Consider the following 22,130-nt stretch of genomic DNA (forward strand, 5'->3'; position numbering starts at 1 on the left):
GTGCCGGCCATGTAGAAGGTCCGGCGCCATATTGTACGGACACAGTCCGTATTAGACTCAGGGGCGTCTAGAAGAGACGCCCCTTTTTTTAAAATGGGACGTCCTGTGGACGTCCCAACTGCCGGTGTGTAACATTTTGGAGCTTCTTTTTTGCTCCACGCGGGAGCTGGAAATGTCTTCCATGAAACACTGGCTGTTGATAGGTCTGGGATGTTATGAGTCTGTAACTATGTTGGTGACGTAGGCCATACTACTACTACTACTACTGTTTTTGTTGTTGTGTACCTTCCAGTTATTTCCAGTTTATAGTGACCCTAAGGGTACTTATCATGGAGTTTTCTGAGGCTGAGAGGCTGTGATTCGCCCAAGATCATCTATCCAGGTTTCCATAGTCAAGTAGGATATTAAACCCCGATCCCCAGAGTCCAAGGCTCCAGCCACGATGCCACGCTGGCTCTCACCACTATTACTGCTACTAACAACGTCAGCCTGGCCGAGTGTCTGGGCCGCAGAGGTAATAATAGCAACACAACCCATGATAAGCATACTGTACTTTGGATTTCTCCCCCCTGAGAGTGTCAACAAGCTGTTGACACTGAGAGGTTCCCGATGTCACCTCGGCTGGCATGACCCCAGAAAGCCTGTCGGTGCCTTCCTGCCAACTGCGCCGTTGCTTAGCAGCCTTGCAAAGAGGCGCACAAAAGCCAATCATTTGCAGAGACACTCTCCTCCCGGCTGGCTTTAGGCTTCTATCCTCCTGAAAAGGCCACGGAAGGCAATCCTTCGCTGGTTGGATCTCAGAGCAGGGATGGACAGAGAAGGTCCAAAAACCTGTTCCTTGATTGTCAGGAAATCCTGGCGAGGAGCCCTTTGGACGCCTGGCGAGGAGCCCTTTGCATTGACTCATCCGATGGGTCTAATCCAGATAGAAGCAGCAACAGGATTTCTCCCATTTGTCAGAAGAGGCACACGGTGCAAGAGTCAACAGAGAAGTGTTTAACCCGGAATAAACAAAGCTGACTGTAATTGTGGGGAAGTTTATGAGAGCCAGCATAACGCTGGAGAGTAGGACTAGGACTCTGGAGATTGGGGTTCAGTTCCTTGCTCAGCCATGGAAACCCACTGGGCGACTTTGGGCAAGTCACATCCTCTCAGCCCCCCAAAACCCCATGATAGGCTCACCTTAAAATGACTTGGAGGCATCCAAGAACAACGACAACAGTCTGCCACACTATAAGCCCCAAAGGGCTGTCTGTCGATGAATTCCCACTTGTGTCCTAAACCCAGTCCCTAGTGCCACCGGGAGCAGACCCACCATATCTATTGTTGAATGCTAAGTCATCAGAGATGCAAATCCAGCTGACCCGATGGGTCTACTCTAGTTGGGAAGGTCCTAGTTGTGGGGTTCAGGGCTGAACCAAACCCCTGGGGCTATTCCCAGAGCAGCCAGAGAGCAGAGCGCATGCCGTCCTTCAGCTGCTAATGAGGATGTTGGGTCAAAGGGCTCACATTACAGCTCTGAAGGGAGACAGCTGTGGAGGCCATTAAGGAAGGGACAGAGCATGAGTTCCTCTTGTTCTTCGAAGAAGTAAAGACAGACTGAACTGTCACCCGTAAGAAGCAGCCCCAGGGCTCCCAGTGTTCCCAGTGCTGTATGGACCTTGCTTCCCATGGAAGGGTGCAGGTGGAGGACCAGCCACTAGATGACAGAAGAGGACCACTGTTGGGGGGCCATTGAGGGCAGCAGCAAGGCCTCTCCATAAGGCTCCTCTCCTGCCTTTGGGGAACTTTGCATTTACAGAAACAACATATTTTGCAATTCAGCAAAAGAAGGGAGATGCAGAACTTGCCCTGGTTTCCCCCCTTTCACACACACCCCCAAACCCCAGGGATTTGGAGGATCAGGAGAGACTAACGGCCTCATTTGCAAAGCAAACTCGGAAACTGAGTCAATAAAACTGAAAAGAGAGGATATCTAGACCTGAGCTTCAAAGGAAAGAGGTCAGCAAGCCCTGACTTGGGCAGCAACAGGGCTCAGCTTGAACCAGATAAAGGACAAGTTGGAGAACGGGGGCTGCTTCCACACTGCAGAATTAATGCAGTTTGACACCATTTTAACTGCCATGGCTCCAAGCTATAGGAACCTGGGGTTTGTACATTTGTGACTAAGACTAAATATCTTGCAAAACTACAAAACCCAGAACTCCACAGCATTGAGCCAGGATAGTCAAAGCTGCATCAAACTGGATTATTTCTGCAGTGCAGCTGCAGCTGTGGTTAGACATTGTGACTTCACTTTGCTTTCACTGGAGGCAGAATCAGAGAATGTTTCATCCATAATATGGCATCACTTCAAATATTAAGCATGGCTTTTGTGTCTGAAGAGACCTCAAGAGATCCATCATCTAGAGAACATGTGTTGTAACAAGTGTCTTTGAAGGAACTGTTGCTCCAAGTTCTCCTTCCCTCCTTCCTTCCTGGAGGTCACATAATGAATAGAAAGAACGGTGAACCATGGAAAAAGAATCCAAGATATAGCTGTGTGATAGATATAGTCTGTAGAATGAGTCTGTAAAGAGATCTTGTAGCACCTTTGAAAGGAAGACGTTTGCAGCATGAGCTTTCCTAGACGTCAGTCTACTTCCTAAATCCAAATGCATCTGAGGAAGTAGACTGAAGTCTAGGAAAGCTCATGCTGCCAACTTCTTTCTTTCAGTTAGTCCCAACGGTGCTACACAAGATCTCTCTACATACTGAAAGGAAGAAGTTGGCAGCATGAGCTTTCTTAGACTTAAGCCTACTTCCCCAAATCTGAGGAAGCAGATTAAAGTCATGCAGCCAACTTTCTTCCTTGTTTAGTCTCAAAGGTGCTACGCGGCGAAAGAGTTTCACTGTTGGGTTGAACCAGAGTTTGACCCTCCAAGGGCTTCTCCTCCATCCTCCATCTACTCTGGCCAGAGTACTCTGGGTTGCTCCTGGAGTATCCTGACCCCAAAGTATCCTTCCCTTCAAGGGAAGGGATGTCCTAGATTCATTGTGGAAGTGACCTTCCCATTTGAAGGTTGTCTGCACCCAAATTGGGGGCTTTGGCCCTGGGTTTTGAGGGCAGGGTAACATGAGGGCAATGGGAGCCAGTGCAGACATGCCCAAAGTGAAACTGCAAAGTTTTGCCATAATCCAGAGCGTACCTTTCACTCAAATATCTAGATCTTTCGCCAACTGCCTCCAGGTGCAATGTTGAGTTTTCCTTTAGTTTGAAAATGCAGCTTCTGTTCAGAGGTTTTGGAAAAATGCAGAGAACGGGGAAAGGAAAGGAAAGGGGTAGAAAGAAGGGCGTTTGGACGAGGCACACGGCAGGCTCTACCTGCCCTAAAATCTCTCAACAGACCAAAGGAATGACTGGCAACCGTTGAGAGAGGAGACCTGATTTGGTCGAGGAAGCATTCGACACGAAGGACGTAAATCCTCACCACTTTTCTTCTCGAAGGAAGCAATGAGTAATTTTAACCATTTCCTCCATGCTGGGAGAAACTCAGAGTATCCTTCCCATCCTTATCATGTCACAAAGCTTTCCTGTTGTCCTGCATCGATGAAAAGCTTGGCCCAGATGCTCCTTGGATGCATCATTTGCAACCCCCAGAAAGGAAAGAAAGGAGCCCATTTCCCAAGGCAAGCATCACTCCAACCCAAACGACACATTGCACACATAATATTTATGAATGCTGACTTAACTAGGAGAAGTTATAGATTTAATTGTGCAATTAAAAGCTAGGCAGGATGCCCGTTCCTCTGAACAGTTTCATTGTGTCCTCTGTGAGAAGTGCACCCGCTTCGGACAAAGACAGACAATTTGGAAGATGGAGCAAGCCAAGGAGACACGGTGGTATCCCAGGATGCCCATGGGAAGGTGGTGGCTCAGATAGCCCACATCGTGCTTGTGTCATGCACACCTAGACTCCAGATACATAGTCAGCCCTTCATTTTCATGGGGGATCCACACAAAAATGGAGACTCACCTATATTCAAGCCCCAGAGACTTGAATGGGACACATGCCCATGAACGTGCATGGGGCATGTGCCGCATGGGTGCACCCCAATGAAAATAACTGAGATCATCCCTCCATGAATATTCAAGACTGCGGACCTCAAGTCCACGGGAAAGGAGGGTCGACTGTCTCTGTATATATGTATATTAATATGTGTCAGCCCTACTCTTAGGACCTGAACAAACAGGCCAAAATAAAGCTGCTTCGGGTCACTTTGGAGGTATGCTGTTTAAATGACACATGCATCTTAAGAGGCCGGAAGCTGCGCCAAAGCTGCACTCTAGTCCTTAGCACTGGAGCATGGCTTTGGCATGGCTTCTGGCCTTTTAGGACACATGCATCATTTAAACAGCATACCTCCAAAGTGACCCGAAGCAGCTTTATTTTGCCCTGTCTTTTTGGGCCCTTAGTCTCAAGTACAAGAGAACCATTGACTCAGTGGGACTTACCTGTCCATTGATTCCCTGTTTAACGACAGATGCAGTCCATCTACTCTACTTGGGACTCAGCAAGAGGTTTCCAGCCTTGGGGTTGCTCATTTTTGAATGGTGCATAACCATTGTTAGGGCTTTCCATGCCTCAAATTTCGGAGAAACAACCACTGTGCTTTATTCCTGATTGCAGTTGGAGGAAATAAGTAGGATCATGGGCAGAAACACCATCAGCTGTGCCATGTTGACATTCAGCAGAAGTGTGGTGTAGGGCAGCCCATCTGGAACCACAAGAATGTAGATTTAGACAAGTAGAGTGAAGGATCTTATTCCCCAGTGAGCCACTGGATCATCTGAAGCTGGGTCCCACAAGAGGATCGAGGCCCTGGTTTCCTCTAAGGCTTGGCAAGGGGCTTGCATGGCCTGGCACTGGCTCCGAAGTGGGCATCCTTGGCCCAAGTCAAGGGCTATCTGGTGTCTCCCATCGCTGTTCCTGGCTCTGTTCTCCTCATCATCCCATCCCCATGTGCTAAAAGAAGTGAAATCTATCTTTACACTCATCATCATTATTATCATTCTTTCACCAACCGTTTCTTCGGCAGGCAAAGCCGCCTAGAAGACCACGGGGCAGAAGGGGGGAACAAACAGCCAGAGCCGGAAAGTAACGGTGCCCTCAGGACAAATAAAAAGACGGACTTCAAACCAGCAGACGCACGCCGAAAGCCCCGGCGCAGGAAATATCTGCAAAACGCATTGGGGGTTTATGAAGCTTGGTTTCTCGCAGGTTTTACAAGAAAGTTCCACAAGAAGCAAAGGGGGCTGGAGGTGGGATCAGATCCTACCTTTGGAGCCGGTGGGGAATGGGGAAAGCCAAACGTCTTTTATGCCCTGCTTCATCTTTTGAGACCTGCTTGGAAAGACCAGAGTACACCGGGAATGGCACAGAGATGTCCGCTAGTATCTGATAGACCGTTCCTGGCCATGGAGGCTCCATTTGACTGCTATGGCTCATAACTTGCTGCTGGATCATGCACCCCTTCCATGCAGCTTCTTTTCTAGATCCTTTTGGAAAGCCTTCTTAAACTCTCCAGATGTCTCTGGCTCACAGACATAATTTCCCCGGGGGAAAACATTGCATCCCAGTAAGTCAGCAGTATCTAAGGGTGTTCCTTAAGAAAATGTGCCTGCTTAGAGATGTGTATGCTTGTGTCTGTGCGTCTTTGCATGTCGTCTGCTTTGTCGCATCCGTGCATGAATATTTATGGTAGGCAAATACATTCGCAGTTAAAACGAACGCCGCCCCATTAAGAATTGTCCCACACTTATATTTTGCAATAAATACATAAAAATAATTGGAAAGGCTTTTAGGGTTTGCATCCAGCGACTTCAAATGTTGCAAATGTGCAGAATTTCGGTAATGAGGAGAACCCTCTGCTATGCAAAAAGCACTTGTCCTAAAAGTGAATGCAGCGAGCGTTGGCCAGGCGGCATTCTTCAGATTATTTTTGGTCTGGCATTTGTTCTGGCCAGAAATGCAGACGGTTCCACAAGTGACCGGTCAGTTGCTCCGTCCAAAAAGCCTGCAGTGTCAGTGAAACCGGAGGAGGATCGGAGGAGGAGATTTACTCTCAGTCCCTGGCCTGCAGCCACAAGGAGAAAACAGCCAGGAACAGAATGAGGACAGGAGCTGCAAGTTGGCAAGACACAAAGCAAGGCAGACGACGGCAGAATCCAAACTAAGGATGCAACAAGTACTTTTGGCCATTCTCTTCTCATTGCAAGAAAGTCTTCAATAACTGCACAGGTTTCAGACCAGTGAGTAATGGAAAGAGCATGCGCAAGTCTTGGGAGAAATGCATCTCTCGCCCCAAGAGACCCTGATGGAAAATGTTCCTGGGATGGTGAAAATTTGCACCCTTCAGAACATATTCTGTGCAAAATCCGCAGGTGGCATTTTGTGCGTGTGCAAAACGTAGAATTTCCTGGGCAGGAAAGAGACATCACTCTGCAAAAATGTCACTTTCGTGGCAGATAAGAAGCTTCTTCTTTGTTTTCCTCTGCATGGAAAGTACAACATACAAGTTTTGGACAGAACAAGTCCCAGACTGGGAATAGTCTTCAAAAACTGTGCAGAACTGAAAGATATAGCCATGTTAGTTTGTAGAATCAGTCTGCAGAGAGATCTTGCAGCACCTTTGAGTCTCAATGAAAGAAAGAAGTTGGCAGCATGAGCTTTCCTAGACTTAAGTCATTTGGTGGAGAAGATTTGGTGGAGCAAAGTAGACTGAAGTCTATGGGAGGCAGACTTCATATCTGGGCTGGGGGCAATGCTTTGAACGGTCCCCTCAATAGCGCCAACCCATAATAGGATTTGTCCAGTGGAATATCAACACTAACCCATCTTGCATTGGGAACTGGTGTGCCCAAAAGAGCGCATAACAAGATGTCTCCCCCGCATCCCTCTCAAGGTCTACAAAACCACAAGACACAACATCGAGTCAGAGGCATGTGAGAACAGCCCTAAGAGAGGCATTCCAGCATGTGGTGTTGAGGTTTTGGCCTCTGTCTTTGGGGATCTTGGAGTCTTTTCTTTCTTTTTTTAATAGCGCATTATAAAATAATGTTCTATTTTTTATGGCAGGCAAGAGAGCAGTAGAAGCAGTCCATAGGAGAGGGAGGCAAAGAGCCAATGTTGAAAAAGGGGGTTGGGAGTGGAGTGGAGGACTGCTTGACTTAAGAAGACAGCCCTGGAAGTTGCAAAGATGTGGGATGGAGAATGCATTTGCTGGAAAAAGATCCGTCTCGCTCTGACAGCTGGCGGTTCCAGGGGCAGGAGACCAATAGCAATAGCACCTATATGTCTGTAGTAAACTATGCACTCTCTAATCACTTTACAAGTGTTTGCCATTTGCCTCCAGCAAGCAGGGTACCCATTTCACCCACTTACGAAAGGCTGGAAGGAAGGGTGCTCTTCAGGGCAAATGGGGAAGATACATTTATTCTTGCAACCTCATCTATACCAGGGATGGAGCTCTCCAGATGTTTTTGGATTGCAGATCCCAACATGAGGATATCTGGGAGATAGAGTCCATCAGATCTGAGCTGGGACTTCATGCACATCCAGGAGTCCCCAAGACTTCATGTTGAAAACTGGCAAGCATCACTGGTGAAAGATAAACTGTCTTGGGGATGATGGGATGCAGTGAGTGGTCTACAGAAGGAAGGGATGTAGCTACATGGGAGTGGGAAATGAGAGCATTGCCTTCTTTCCAAATACACATTTTGCCCTCCCAGTGAATGTTTCCTTCCAGATTCTAAGATGGAGCCATCTTAGCCCAGTGTGGCAGAACCAAAAGCTGAACCACCAGCCTCCCCAGGAGAACATGAAACCAGATTCCAAGAACTGAAGCGAAGGTGCAGTAGAACAGCTTTTGGGCCTAACTATGGCTGCTTCTCATTCCCTTGGAAAGAGATGCTCCTCTGATTCTCACTTGCCCATTTGTTTACTTGATCCTTCACTGTTAGTCAATTTTCTGGCAGCTGTAAAAATCCTCCAGAAGCCCAGGAGGTCAAAGCAGGTCTTCATGTTCCTGAAGGAACAACTGGGGAGACCCATTTGCTGAACAAACTGATAACAAACTGCTGCCCCCCCCCCAAGAATCATCTAAAGGCATTTTCCATTTCTTTTCTATTGTTATCTTAGACACTACCTTAAGCTGCTGCAGCTGCCATGGATGAATCCTAAGGGACCTTGGGATCTGTAGTTTGGGGAGGCACTAATGCTCTCTGAGAATTTGAAATGTTTGTCCTTGTGGGCCTTCAAGTCATTTCCAACTTATGGCACCCCTAAAGTGACCCTCCCATTGGGCTTCCTTTGCAATGGTATCACATCCATATAATTGTGGATTATGCAAGGATCCCAAACTGATGGTGTCCTAGTAGAGCAATCTTGGGTCCAGATGAATCTGACTCCCCAAAGAGTACAAGTCGCAGGACGCTCTGGGAAGTGGCCGCACTTGCTCTGTTTTTGTGCCTGATGTTTCAGCAAAGTCTAGCCTGGGATTCAAAGGAGGGGATTTCTTCCTCAACAGGGAAAAAAAACCAGACCTCTCTCCTCCTTCTTCTTCTTTTCTGTTTTTTGGAATTTCCTCATGCTGGCAAGGGTTGAACTCCAAGGCTGGTGCCAGACATTGGGGCAGGGTCCCCGAAGCAGGTCCAGGCAAAGCTGGGTGTGTCTACGCAAAGGAGAGGCGAAGGAAGAGGCGAAGGTGAGGCGTGGCAAAGCAGTGGCAGGGAAGAGTGGCACACGGAAAGCCTTCGTAAAGAGAAGACCTACTTAGGGAAGCCAGCCATGACACAAGGCACCTCCATTGCAACGAGGTTCTAGAATAGGCCTATGGGTCTACCTGTTCATCCTGAGCGATTCCTCTCCATTGGCTGTATTTAATGGTGGGGTGGAGGATCACAGAGTTGGGAAGGACCCCAAGGACCCCCTTATCCATCCCTTTGCCAGTGCAGGAATCCCAGAGATGGCCATCCAACCTCTGTTTAAAATCACCAACAAAGGAGAATCTATTTTCTTCCTTGAGAGCCTGTTCCATTGCCATACTGTCCTACTATCAGGATGTTCTCCTTTCTTGTAACTGAGTCCACTGGCGGTCTGGGCCCTATCCTCTGGAGCAGCATAACGCAAACTAGCTCCGTCTTCCAACATCAGAGTTCTAAAATGGAGTCCCACCTGAGAGCTGACTGGATCAGAAGCTACTGTGACCCATCTTCTCAAGGAGCTAAAAGCCAACTGCACATATTGGTGCCATAACTTGCCTGCCCCAAGGTCTCCTCTTCTCCTGCGCTGCCCATTCTGCCTTGTGCTGGAGGCATGGAACAACCTCCCTCTCTCTGTTCCTTTCCTTTGTGAGATCCTTCATGAAAACTTAACACGCTTCATCTGTGAAGTTTTCATCTAAACTCTCTAATCCTTGCCTCAAAAAGTACCCGAGGCGAAGTACATATACGCCACAGCTGGAATCCTATTGATGCCATGTGCATGATTTATTTCCCTTGCACATGTGGTTGTATTTCTTGGGCCATTACGCAACGGACATGTTGCACAAGTTCCCAGCTGCATACATGGATTTCTCAAAGTGCAACTCCGTTTCACAAGGAGTTATACATTCTTGGATGGCGCATAAGTCCCTATCAGACGCCGCAGGATTCCAGTCATTTGGAGCTGCACATTCTTGGATGGTGCTTCACTCTTCTACCGCAGTGGCTTCAGTGCCTTATGTGGTTCTCTGGAAGTACAGAAACAGCCTCTGTGCATTACTCACCATTCCCAAAGAGGTCATAAGCAGGTGCACTGTCACATATACGGTTACTTGCAAAATGCCGGTTTACTGACCCACCCTGGAAATAATGACAAACCACTTTTTGGTTGAAGAAGACCAGTTCATTTTAACTGTTTAACTAGTTGGACCTGTGGGTGAGCAACCTAAGGTGGGACCCACTGAGGCAGGTGGTCACTGTCCGACCTCCTCCTCACCTTCCCTGGATGAAGCATCTGAGACCCAAAGACAGCCTTTGGATTGCTCCCTGGCCAAACTTATGCTGGAAGGTCTAGAACCTGAAGAAGCCCCCTCCTCAAGTCCTGGGACTGAAAATCGGGGAGCCCTAAGGGTAGTCCCTGTCATTGGCCCCTGGGTCCCAGGACTGAGGGGGACAGTTCCAGATATCTGGGATGTTCACCAAAAATCCTGCTTTCTCCCCCCACTACCTGCTCTGTGACCAGTCTGTTTATTGGGACCACCCCAATAAATTTCCTCAATACAGAGTAGGCTAGGCAACCCACCCACCCCAACCACCAAAACACCTCCAAACAAACAAGCCATGGGAAAGGGATTGAAAGTCAACAGCTGATGCCAGCACTGCTTGACTGGTGGGGAGTTGGGCCAAGTGTTATGTTGAAAGAGGAAGATGCTGGGGGTGGCCAGGCTTACGGACCCTCTGTTCCTGGCCCCAAAGCATCTCCACATCATGGGGCTTTGCACCAGGACACACCATGCTGGTGTCCTTCCATTGGGCACCAGCACAAGCAATCTCTCCCTGGAGCTCCCTGGGTATTATGTGGGCACATGGCTGGAATTCAACAGATGGGTAGGATAATGCAACCATCACATGAGTGTGGATTTACATGATATGAGCACGATTTAGGACCTGTGCCTCCATCTTCTTACAACCAACCTTTATTCAGTGTCCTTCCCAGAGTTAGGTCCTATAAGATCCTTGGGGCAGGTCCTCCTCCTCCTTCGCTCATGAAATTCTGGATGACCAACACATGTCCACCAGTGGAGCTATGCAATGAAACAGAACAAGAAAGCAATAGTCCAGGAAACAAGGTGGAGAAACAGGAGAACCTTCCGTCAGTGTGGACGCTGTTGTGAGTCTCACAGTTGCCGCTCATTTCTTGTGACCCATTGTCCTCCTCTTCCCTTTGCGTGCCTGGCTCCAGGTGTGATACCATCAAGAGACCTTCTTGCTTGGATCCAGAAAGAAGCACTGCATGTTGGAACTTGTAGTTTTTTCTGTGGATGTAATTAAAAGAGGAGGGTAGATGAAGAACATCAGAGGCTCCAAGACATGTGTCCCAGGCATGTTCCTGCAAACTCTCTTTGCTGTGGCAGCAAGCTTGTTCTGTTATTCTTATTTCCCCCTCTTTTTGTCCCTTGGGGCATCTCTGAACCTTCACTTTAGGAGACCTGCCAAGGCACTTCAGCAGCCTCTGTAAGCTGATATAAATAGACATGAGATCAAAAGGCTGATATAACTGGAGGATTAAAGGGTTCCAGGGCTGAGATGGTGGTGTGAAGCAAATATGACACTGGGATACCCTTATAAAGCCACACTTACATGTCCCTTTTTGGGCACTTCCACACCTTTCCTCTGGACACTTATGGAGAGGCGGGCGTCCAAACCGGAGTGTGAACGTGCATTTCAGGCATCTTGGTCTTTCCTGCAGTTCTCCTTGATGCTCCAAACTGAGATGGAGAGTCTCTACGGAGGCATTTCCTAGAGGGAAATACATTCTCTAAGTTCCCTACTGTGTATTTTGAGGGCAAGCATCCTTCTAAACAAGGCTGAGATCCTAGACTGGGAGATGCACAACTGGCATGTACTTACATGGCGCCAAATGCTACCTTTCAACTCAATAAAGATTAAAAATGTACAAAAATTAGTGATGTGTGTGCGCGCACATATGTAAAAATGTTTAAAGTAAACCATCTAGTGATAATACTGCTTAAAATGTCATTGCAAGGCAGCATGCAAAACCCTCCCAGTCAAACCCCAGAAGCTGCCCATTCTAAAAAGCTCATTGTATTTGTTTCAGACGGAGAGAAAGGCCTCTCCAGAAGAGCTGAGTGTCCTTAGGGGCTCTTTCTAACAAAGCCATCTCAGAAGAGGCCACCTTCCCCCCCTAGATCAGTTATTCCAGCCCATTGATCATTATAGGCCTGATTCCCATTACCTTTTAAACTGGATTGCAAATCAGTTCGAACTGATTCAAATCACCCTGGTTCCCACTTAACCTGAATCGCTGAAGCAATTCCGAGAGGGGGGCCATGCGCTAGATCCATTTAGCCTGCGTCTTTTCAATGCTGTTGTTTTCTGCGTCTTTTTTTTAATAAATCGATTCAGCACAAGTGTGAACCGGATGAGGATCTGAATCGAATTAAATTTGCCCTTCAGACGGATGGAGCGGGTCCCTTTTGCATCGAATCATGCATGAATGTGAACCAAAAGCAGATTATTTTAGAGGGGAAAAAATGCGATCGGAGCAAATGTATTGGGAACCACACTCTGCTGTTGAATCGATCCATCGATTTGGATCGTACACCGATTTATCTGTAAGTGGGAATGAGGCCTTGGTCCCCATTTCCTGCTCCTTTCCCCTGGATCTATAGTATCTCCCTTTGCTCCAGGTTTCAAGGTGTGGTGCAGCAGAGCATTCCAGTCCTTGCCAACCTGGAAGTTTGGCGTTGCTCTTTTCTTGGCCAGGTTCGTAATTGCTTGTCAGCAAGAGAAGCAAGGAAGGCAGACGGGGCGCCTGCTTCCAAGGCCAGGGACTAGCATGCAAAGAGAGGGGATGATGATGATGATGATGATGATGATGATGATGCCTTTGTAAGGGTTCTTGTCCGCATCCCACTCTCCTCCTCTGGAACAGATCAGCCGCAGCCAGCGCTAATAGTCCTCTGGCACGGAGCCCTGCCTGCGAAGGGCACTGGGTCTTGGCGTTTAATAACTTATTTATCTTCCCTGATTGCAGGAATGATGACAGTTTTCATTATGAAGCTGCTGGATAATTTGCTGGCCCTTTTGGCAAGGAGCTGGGTTGTCGTCATGGTCCTCATCGCCGGCAGCGGATTTGATTCAATTGTTTGGGCCTGGCAGAGGTGCGGCAAGAGGAAAGGGTCAGCTTGGCAGCCCACAACCATCTTGTATCACAACCAGAGCCAACAAGTGTGTGTGTGTGTGTGTGTGTGTGTGTGTGACTTTTGAATGAGCAGCTCTGGAAAGAGGAAGCCCAGGAGAGGCCTGCAAGATGGATGGCCCGGCCGCGGGAAGGAGGTATGCGCCTTACACGCGTCCAGGGAAATTTTGACACTCTGCACATCAATATCCCAGCAGGTCATCCTTTAGCAGTACGCCCTTCTGACACGGCTGCTCTCTGTCTGGAAAATGTTTTTGCTCCCGCTGAGCGGCTGAGAGTTTCTACTCCCTTCGTCAAAGAACACAAGCGCACAAAGGCCTACATGCGCAGATCTTACCCTGAAAAGGTACCTAAGGAATAATCCCAGCTTTTTCTGATCCTCAGTGAGAAAGTCAGTCTCAACAAGACGCACTGCATTAAAAAAGAAGTCCAACTGACCCTTTTGGTTGGACACCAACTGGGTCCTGGCCTATAGGTTTCAGCAGCCGTGACAAAGGACCACGGCCTTTTCCATCTCTTTTGGGTGCCTTCCTTGGGTGGCAACAATGACTTATTATGATCCTTCCATCCCAAAATGAGAGGCAGTGGGGTGTAGCAGTTTCAGGGCTGGAAGAGGACTCCAGAAAACCAGGGTTTTCAGATCTCTGTGTAGCCACCAAAACCCACAAAGTGACCCTTTGTGCCAGTGATGCTCTCTGAAAGAAAGTCAGAGGAAGACTTTGGCTGAATAAATCTTGCCCAGAAAGCAAGAGCCAACCTGGTGTTTTGGCCTGAATGTATTATTAGGGCTCCAGGAGACCAGGGTTCAAGTCCTCTCTCAACAATGGAAAACCATTGAATGCAAGTTGCACTCCCTCAGCCTCATAGGAAGTCAATGGCAAACCTCTTCTGGAGCTCCGCTCTGGGCCCACAACAGACTCCAACTCCCAGAATTCCATAGCCTTGAGCCAAGGCAATGAAAGCGGTGCCAAACCGGGTTATTTCTCCAGTGTGGATGCAACCCTTGTGCCGTTGCCCCCCACTCCACTTCTCATCTCCACTTCGCTTTTGGGGCCGAGACCCTTCCAAACCCAAAGCGCTTCCCCTTCTTGGGTGGTATATCCTCCTGTCCTTCATCCACTTTTATTAAAGCATTGCTGCTAAAAAAAGAATAGAGCGAAGAAGGAAGAGGGAGAGAGAGAAACTAGGGGAGGCGGTGGGAGAAAATTAAAAGGAAAACCAGTTTCTAATTATGACTCGCTGGCCTTTATTTAGAGCAAAATTTAGGCCACAGTAAAATTATTCCCCAAATTAAAAAAAAAGAAAGAAAAGAGAAGACACATGACTTCATTAAAAAATATTAATAAGGATGGAAATGAGAAGTGTCTATTTCCACCTTGTCCCCGTCTGATTAAAAACCATCTGCATTTCAAAACAAACGAACATTAATCTGGACCAAATGTTGCCCAGGCGCTTCTTGCTCCAGTCAGGCTGATTGAACATGTGGCCAAAGCGGAGGACATGCGGCCGAGGCGGAGGACGGCTCCTTCTTTTTGGCAAAGGGAGGAGATGCACAACTCCAAGGGCAGAAAGCGCTTGACCCATGGGGCTCCTAGGACTTGGGTTGTACAATTTTTCCATGCACACACACATACACACAAAGGCACAAACATCATCTCAAGGTTTCATCCTACGAGTTCTAGATCGACACAAGGTTGTGGCTCCCTCAGCTAGGGCAAATATCAGAGGAGACATGATAGCAGCCCTGTTCAAGTATTTGAAGGGAGACCATCATACTGAGGATGGAGCAAGCTTGTTTTCTGCTGCTCCAGAGAATAGTACACAATGGAGCAATGGATGCAAACTCCAGGAAAAGAGGTTCCAGTTCAACATTAGGAGGAACTTTTAGGTCTAGAAACCATGAAGCCCTATGAAGAGAGACTTAGGCAGCTGGGGGTGTTTAGCCTGGAAAAGAGACAGTTAAAAGGTGATATGATAGCACTCTTTCAGTCTTTGAAGGGATGTCATATTGAGGAGGTAGCAAGCTTGTTTTCTGCTGCTCCAGAGAATAGGCCCTGGAACAACGGATGCAAGCTCCAGCAAAAGAGATTCCAGCTCAACATTAGGAAGAACGTCCTGATGGTAAAAGCTGTTGGACAGTGGAAGATGCCACCTCTGAAGGTGTTGGAGCTTCCATCTTGGAAGGTTTTCCAACAAGGGCTGGGTGGCCATCTGTCCCAGGGAGGGCTTGGCAGAAAGGGGTTGGAATGCATGGCCTTTGGAGGTCTCTTCCAGCTGGAGGGTTCTTACAGCCCTTTCCTGAAAAGCTTTCATTTCTGCTTAAGGAAAGCCTTTGCTTGCTTAGGGAGAGGGAGGTCTAACGCTCCTAGGGAGGAGTTTCTTGAGTCTAGGGGCTGCCATTAAGAAGGCCTGCTCTTGTGCCCTCACCAACCATAGCATGAAGATGGTGGGGCTGAGAGAGAGGCCTCTCCTGAGGATCGCAGGGTCTGGGGGTGGCTAACATGGGGAGATATGGTCCGTCAAGACAGCTTGGACCAAAGCTGTCTAGGACTTTGGAAACTACTCCAAAATAGAGTGCCAGCCAGTGTTGCAACAAGAGACTTGTGTGCTCCTTAAAACCATCCCCAGTTGACTGTCTGGTTGCAGCAGTTTGTAGCCACCAGAGAATCTCTCTCTGGGTTTTGAATACAACATGACTAGAGCGTTTGACTGTGAAACTGTGCCTGGCTTCATCAGAACTGTGTCCTGAGCATTTCTGCCACATTCTGGGTGCTGGCCTCTTGCAAAGGCCTTGGGTTGTGACACAAAAGTCACAGTCCCTGGTCCCCAGAAGGTTGTCTGGAGAACAGACCTGCTGCCAAGGCCACAGAGATCGGAAACCTCTGTCACAGGCCTCTTCCCAGATGAACGCATAACTCACTTCTTGACTGCCAGCTGCAGGAACATGGCAACCTCAGCTTCAGATTTCTGGGAGGCATTTGAAGAAGGTGACTGTGGAGGTTGCCTTCTTGCTGAGCTCCAAATTGGACTTCTCCATTGTTTCGAAACTGCACTTGGTTTTGGCTCACAGTGGCAGAGTTTGCAATAACAAAGGGCCTTAAAAAACACAGGAAGACCTTTGTTCCTCCGTCAAAGGAGCATCTCCTCCTTTCTCCATTGATTTCACCATCCGTTCTTACACCTTGAACTTACTCCTATAGTACCGATGGCATGACGCCTCTTCTTCTTTCTAGGAAATCCTTTTCATTCCGCCTCCTCATTTTCCATGCAGTTCTAGTCTGCCTTAAAATAACTATAGAGCCCATATTAAGCAAAGTAATGCTCCACTTTGTTGTCTTTTGGGTCAGATCTGGAATAGTCATGTGTCCAGTTCTGATCACCAGAATTGAAGGAGGACATGGAGGATATTTAGAGGAGGAGGATGAAGCATTTAGAAGCCAAAAGAGGAGCAGTGGACCTGATCTGATTCAATGGTCGCCTCCTGGCCTTGTAGGTTCGTTCCTTCGTTCCTTCTTTCCTTCCTTCCATCGACATTTATGTTGCAAGTCCAGCAAGACATGGAGTTGTCCGATGGCACCATAGAAGTGACAGCGATGCTTTTAAAATGTCACGGTCCTTCCCTTGCCATCCTTGAAATGCCCACTCACTTTCACTTGGGATTCCTGTTTCCATGGAAATGACCATCGTCAGGGATCTCAAATGATCATCTTGGGTTAATATCTTCATCTTTCTAGGAGAAACAAATTCCTGGAGAGTAAGCATATTCCTTTTAAAAGGAAAGCAAATGTCCCAGCCTTCAAAAGGCAGGAGAGAGCTTTTGTGACATGCTGACTCCCGTTCTCCTTCGGGTGACAGGTTGCCACTTGCCCAAAGGACAAAAGCTCACCAAGAAGATTTGGCTTTTAATTGACAGCTGGATAGTTTTATTCCCTTCTGCAGACTTGCCTTCTACTGCTTTGCGGCTAGACTAGGACCACTGAATAGGAGTCCATTGGCACTGTAGAAACAATGCAGAAGTCCGGCCAGAGAGAGGAGAAGGAGAGGAGCTGCTTGGCAGCCATTTTGAGACTGTGTGCTTGAGACCGTGTGCTCATTGCTGAAGGGGAGGAGCTTCTGTGAATTTTAGTAGTTCTTTAACTCAACAACTCTGCTCAAGTGGCATCAGGTTAGAATCAGATATTGAAACAGAACCTTCCCTTTAAGTGTAACATAACAGCCAGTACATTCCTTTAAAGTAGTATTCCCAGTAGATTGACTGTTATAGTCATTACTAAAGACTTTGCAGTATGGACAACGAGGGATCTGCTGTAGTCACCTGCAACTCTTGTGGGATGTTTCTCTTCTTGCCTACAGAAGTGGAGAACTTCACATGCACCAAGTGCAAGTTGGTAGCACTCTTGGAGGAGAAAGTGCAGCAGCTGGAGTCCAGAGTAGCTACACTTCAGCATATTAGGGAACAAGAGGATTTGCCTCCGTCTTCTCAGAAAAGGAAAAGGGGCTCAACCTGAGGATAATGGAGCAGAGGACAGAATAAGTAAAGAGATAGTAGAGGAACACCTTATTAATCTAAATGAATATAAGTCTCCGGGACCAGATGAACTCCATCCAAAAGTATTAAAAGAACTGGCAAATGTAATATCGGAGCCATTGGCAATAATAGTCTTTGAGGACTCCTGGAGAACAGGAGAGATCCCAGCCGACTGGAGGAGGGCAAACGTTGTCCCCATCTTCAAAAAGGGGAAGAAAGAGGATCCCAACAATTATCGTCCAGTTAGTCTGACATCAATCCCAGGAAAGATTCTGGAGCAGATCATTAAACAGAGAGTCTGTGAACATCTAGAAGGCAATGCCATAATCACAAAAAGTCAACATGGGTTTCAGAGAAACAAGTCATGCCAGACAAACCTGATCTCTTTCTTTGATAAAATGACCATCTTGGTAGATAAAGGGAATGCTGTGGATGTAGTATATCTTGATTTCACTAAGGCCTTTGACAAGGTTCCCCATGACATTCTTGCAAACAAGCTGGTAAAATGTGGGCTAGACAAAGGAACTGTTACATGGATCTGTAATTGGTTGACCGACCGAACCCAAAGGCTGCTCAACAATGGCTCCTTTTCATCCTGGAGAGAAGTGACCAGTGGGGTCCCACAGGGCTCTGTCCTGGGCCCAGTGCTATTCAACATCTTTATCAATGACCTGGATGACAGAATTGGAAGCATACTTATCAAATTTGCAGATGATACCAAATTAGGGGGAATAGCTAATACTCCAGAGGACAGGATCAAGATTCAAAATGACCTGAATAGACTAGAAAGCTGGGCCAAAGCTAACAAAATGAAATTCAACACAGAGAAATGTAAGGTATTGCACTTAGGGCGGAAAAATGAAATGCACAGATATAGGATGGGGGACACCTGGCTGAATGAAACTAGGTGTGAAAGGGATCTAGCAGTCCAAGTAGACCACAGGTTGAACATGAGTGAACAGTGTGATGCGGCAGCTAAAAAGGCCAATGCTATTTTAGGCTGCATCAATAGAAGTATAGTGTCTAGATCAAGAGAAGTCATAGTGCCACTGTATTCTGCTCTGGACAGGCCCCACCTGGAATATTGTGTCCAGTTCTGGGCGCCACAATTCAGAAAGGACATTGAGAAACTGGAGCCATGTGTCCAAAGGAGGGCGACAAAAATGGTGAAGGGTCTGAAAACCATGAAGCCCTATGAGGAACGACTTAGGGAGCTGGGGATGTTTAGCCTGGAGAAAAGAAGGTTAAGAGGTGATATGATAGCCCTGTTTAAATATTTGAAGGGATGTCATATTGAAGAGGGAGCAAGCTTGTTTTCTGCTGCTCCAGAGAACAGAACCCGGAACAATGGATGCAAGCTCCAGGAAAAGAGATTCCACCTGAACATTAGGAGGAACTTCCTGAGAGTAAGGGCTGTTCGACAATGGAATGCACTTCTTCCTCGGAGGGTGATAGAGTCTCCTTCCTTGGAGGTCTTTAAACAGAGGCTGGATGGCCATCTGTCAGGGATGCTTTGATTTGGATTTCCTGCATGGCAGAAGAAGGGGGTTGGACTGGATCAAGGCCCTTGTGGTCTCTTCCAACTCTACGATTCTATGATTCTATGATTCTAAGTATAGTTTGGCACCACTATAACAAGCCCTGGCTCCATCCTGCAGAATATTATTATTAAGGCTAAAGACCTTGCAAAACTACAAATTCAAGATTTCCATAGGATGGAGCTACAGCCCTTAAAATGGCATCAAGTCCAACAATTAAGTCTACAATGTAGATGCACCCCTAGTAGGTCCGACCTAAGTGTTAACTCAACAGTTAAGTCAACCAGTATCTCCAGTTGGGCCTAAACTTCAAGATTTGGGAAGAAGGTTGTTTTCTTAATGGCTGGTTCCAGTGGGTTTCTGTTCCTCCATATTGAGGTTGAGAGAGCCAGTATGGCGTTTGGAGGTTGGACTAGGATTCCAGGAGATGAGGCTCCAGATCCCAATGCTCAGCCATGGAAACCCATGGAGGGTTTTGCTTTTCTTCCCATTTCACCCTTTCAAGACCATGCCAACCATTCTGGGCATCTTTAGGTTCCTTCTGGAAGAAAGCAAGGAGTCATTTCAGCAATTTTCTTTGCACCTTGAGAAAGTCTTTGGAAAACCACCCAAGATTTCAAAGTCTATTCATAATTTGGGAATTGTTTTGTGTGCAAAACAACCAGGTATAGATTTTGCATGGAATGGACCCTGAACGGCCAAGATTCTTGTCAGTCCAGGATGCTTCTCGACATGCAAAAAAGCATGCCTTCCCACCATGTTGCGTATATTTTCAAACGCGCATTGCCTCCCTACCGCCATTTTGCTCATGAGAAAGAAATGCATTTAGCAGGAACGGAAGAGATCCCTTTGGCTTCTCCTGTCCTGTCCATCATGAACCTCTGCAAATGTCAATCAAAGGCCTCTCTTTTCCGAAACGCGGGACGTGACGCCAGGAGCTCATCGCCGCTTGGATTTGGAGCCTGGGAAAAAGCTGGCAATTAATTAATAACAGCAAACGAACATTTAATGGCCCCTCTGCTGCCTCCTCCTATTCTAAACAATTCATCAAGAGTGATTTCATAGAAATTTAGCTGATGAGGGGACTCAGTGCAGATGGCCCATCCTCCTCTTTCTTTCTTTCTTTCTTTCTTTCTTTCTTTCTTTCTTTCTTTCTCTCCTTTTCCCACCCAGAACCTAAAGCTGACATTTCTGACTTGGAATCTGGAGGTAGCACAGCTTTTTAGAAACAAAGATGATGATGATGATTTTGATGATGATGATGATGATGATATTTATATCCCACCTTTTGCCCAAAACTGGGACTCAGAGCGGCTTACAAGATTAAAAACAGTGCAATTAAAAACATAGAGAAGTGTTACATTAAAACAGAATTAAATTATTGCAATATTAATGGGACGGGACAGAGTTTGGAGAAACGCAGACAGCAGCCCTCTTGCTTTAATTAATTAATTAATTAATTAATTAATTAAATGTATTTATTATTTATTAAAATATGCATGTCCTGCCCTATATGCAAAGACCTCAGAATAGGATAGAATAAATTCAATTTCAGGCTATTTATTGACATATCTGAGACATCCCTATAACATTTGAGACATATTTGAGATATTCCTATAACTATTCCTATGTATTTGAGATGCTCCTACGGATAGCGCTAGGGCTTCAAACACACAAATACATGGTGCACTTTTCCAAAGCATAGTAACAAAAAACCTGCCTTAGCATTAGATGACTTTTTTGCCATATTAGCCTTCCGCAGCGCATTGCGGCAAATGACAGACTGCAGCCCTGTCTCAAAACTGAACCGGCTTCTGAACTGGTGGCTTCGCATCGTGGACAGCTGGTGGCGCCTGTCAATCACTGTCAGCTATGTCAAAAATCTGACAGATTCCAGAGTATTTCCAATAGGGCCACCATTGCAGCCTCTCTGGTTAACTCTCTGCTATGAACATGCCATTGAGAGCAATGCAGTCCAGGTGAGAGGAAGGCCTGAAATGTCTCCGTAAAAATTAGTGGGAAGATAATGGATATCTGTGCCGTTCATAATTTGGAATGAAATGCACCCCATTCCATAGACGCAGCTCTTACAAAACCAAATCATGTGGCTGGACAATCCAGGATGGAGGATTTGGCCCAAAGGGACCTTGCAAAGCCCATGGCAGAGATGTGGCCCAAAGGCGAGCCACCATCATTTGTAGTAACCTCTTTGCAAAACGATACTCTTCTCCATCTCTCAAGCAACTCTCCAGTCCTGGCAACAGCTTTGCTGAGTGCTGCATCCAAAGGATCAAGAGTGATTCATCGGAGATCACGGGCATAACTTAATAAATGCTTCCAATTTGACACTCAAGCCATGTTTACAAGCATTTTTGCAGCACCGGGGGCCAGGAGGCGTTTGCTTGCAGCCCTCCCTGAGGACTGGGCCATTAATGCGTTTGCGCAGCTCTCCTTGCAAACTCCCAGCCATCCCCAAGGGCAAAGGCCACATTCCTCAGCAAGCAATCCCTCCCTTTTGCAACATGTACCTACCTGAGACAAATGCGCTGAGTAAATAAATGTTGCCGCTCAGAGGCTTTGTCAGCACTTTCCACCACGAAGCGGGATGGCATTCATTTTTCACTTACAGCGGCCTCTGGCAAAGCTGGAGGCTGGATTACGGCCGGAGAGAGTCCTCTCCAGAGGGTCATCCAGAGCCCGGTGGTCATTCAACAGCAGCTTCATCATGGCCGCATTCGAGAGGCCCACCGCCAGGACCTTTGCAAAGAAAATAAAGGCTGGAGAATTTGCAAACAGTGTGCAATGTTTGGGAGACTCCGGGGTTGAGTTAGACATTAAGGAGGAAAGTGTATTTTCAAGGATCAACCCACTTTCCCATCCATGAATGGGTTTCCTTAGAGGACAACCAGGCATGGGAACCAGGACTATGTTTACCTTCCAGTCACCAATTATAAAGCAAAGCACGGTAGATGCAAGGTATGTAGGTGAGGAAAAGCACATCCTATGACAGACAGACGCTTTCAGCACTTCAATGCTGCTTACAATAAGGTGAAAACGGACCCTTTGGTTTGAACCTTTCTTTCCCTTACTTGACACTTA

The 22,130-nt window shown here is 47.1% G+C and overlaps 1 protein-coding gene across 1 annotated transcript in view; it reads right to left on the bottom strand.

The window, feature by feature from the left end:
- The window catches only part of LOC121937161 (relaxin receptor 2-like), a 60,110-nt gene extending 38,352 nt beyond the window's left edge, over positions 1-21,758 (bottom strand). Inside the window, exon 1 of the mRNA XM_042480096.1 lies at positions 21,659-21,758. Coding sequence (XP_042336030.1) covers positions 21,659-21,758 — 100 coding nt within the window. The remainder of the gene's footprint in view (positions 1-21,658) is intronic.
- Positions 21,759-22,130: the final 372 nt, after the last annotated feature.

This window comes from Sceloporus undulatus, chromosome 7, assembly GCF_019175285.1.
Source record: "Sceloporus undulatus isolate JIND9_A2432 ecotype Alabama chromosome 7, SceUnd_v1.1, whole genome shotgun sequence".
Lineage (NCBI taxonomy): Eukaryota > Metazoa > Chordata > Lepidosauria > Squamata > Phrynosomatidae > Sceloporus > Sceloporus undulatus.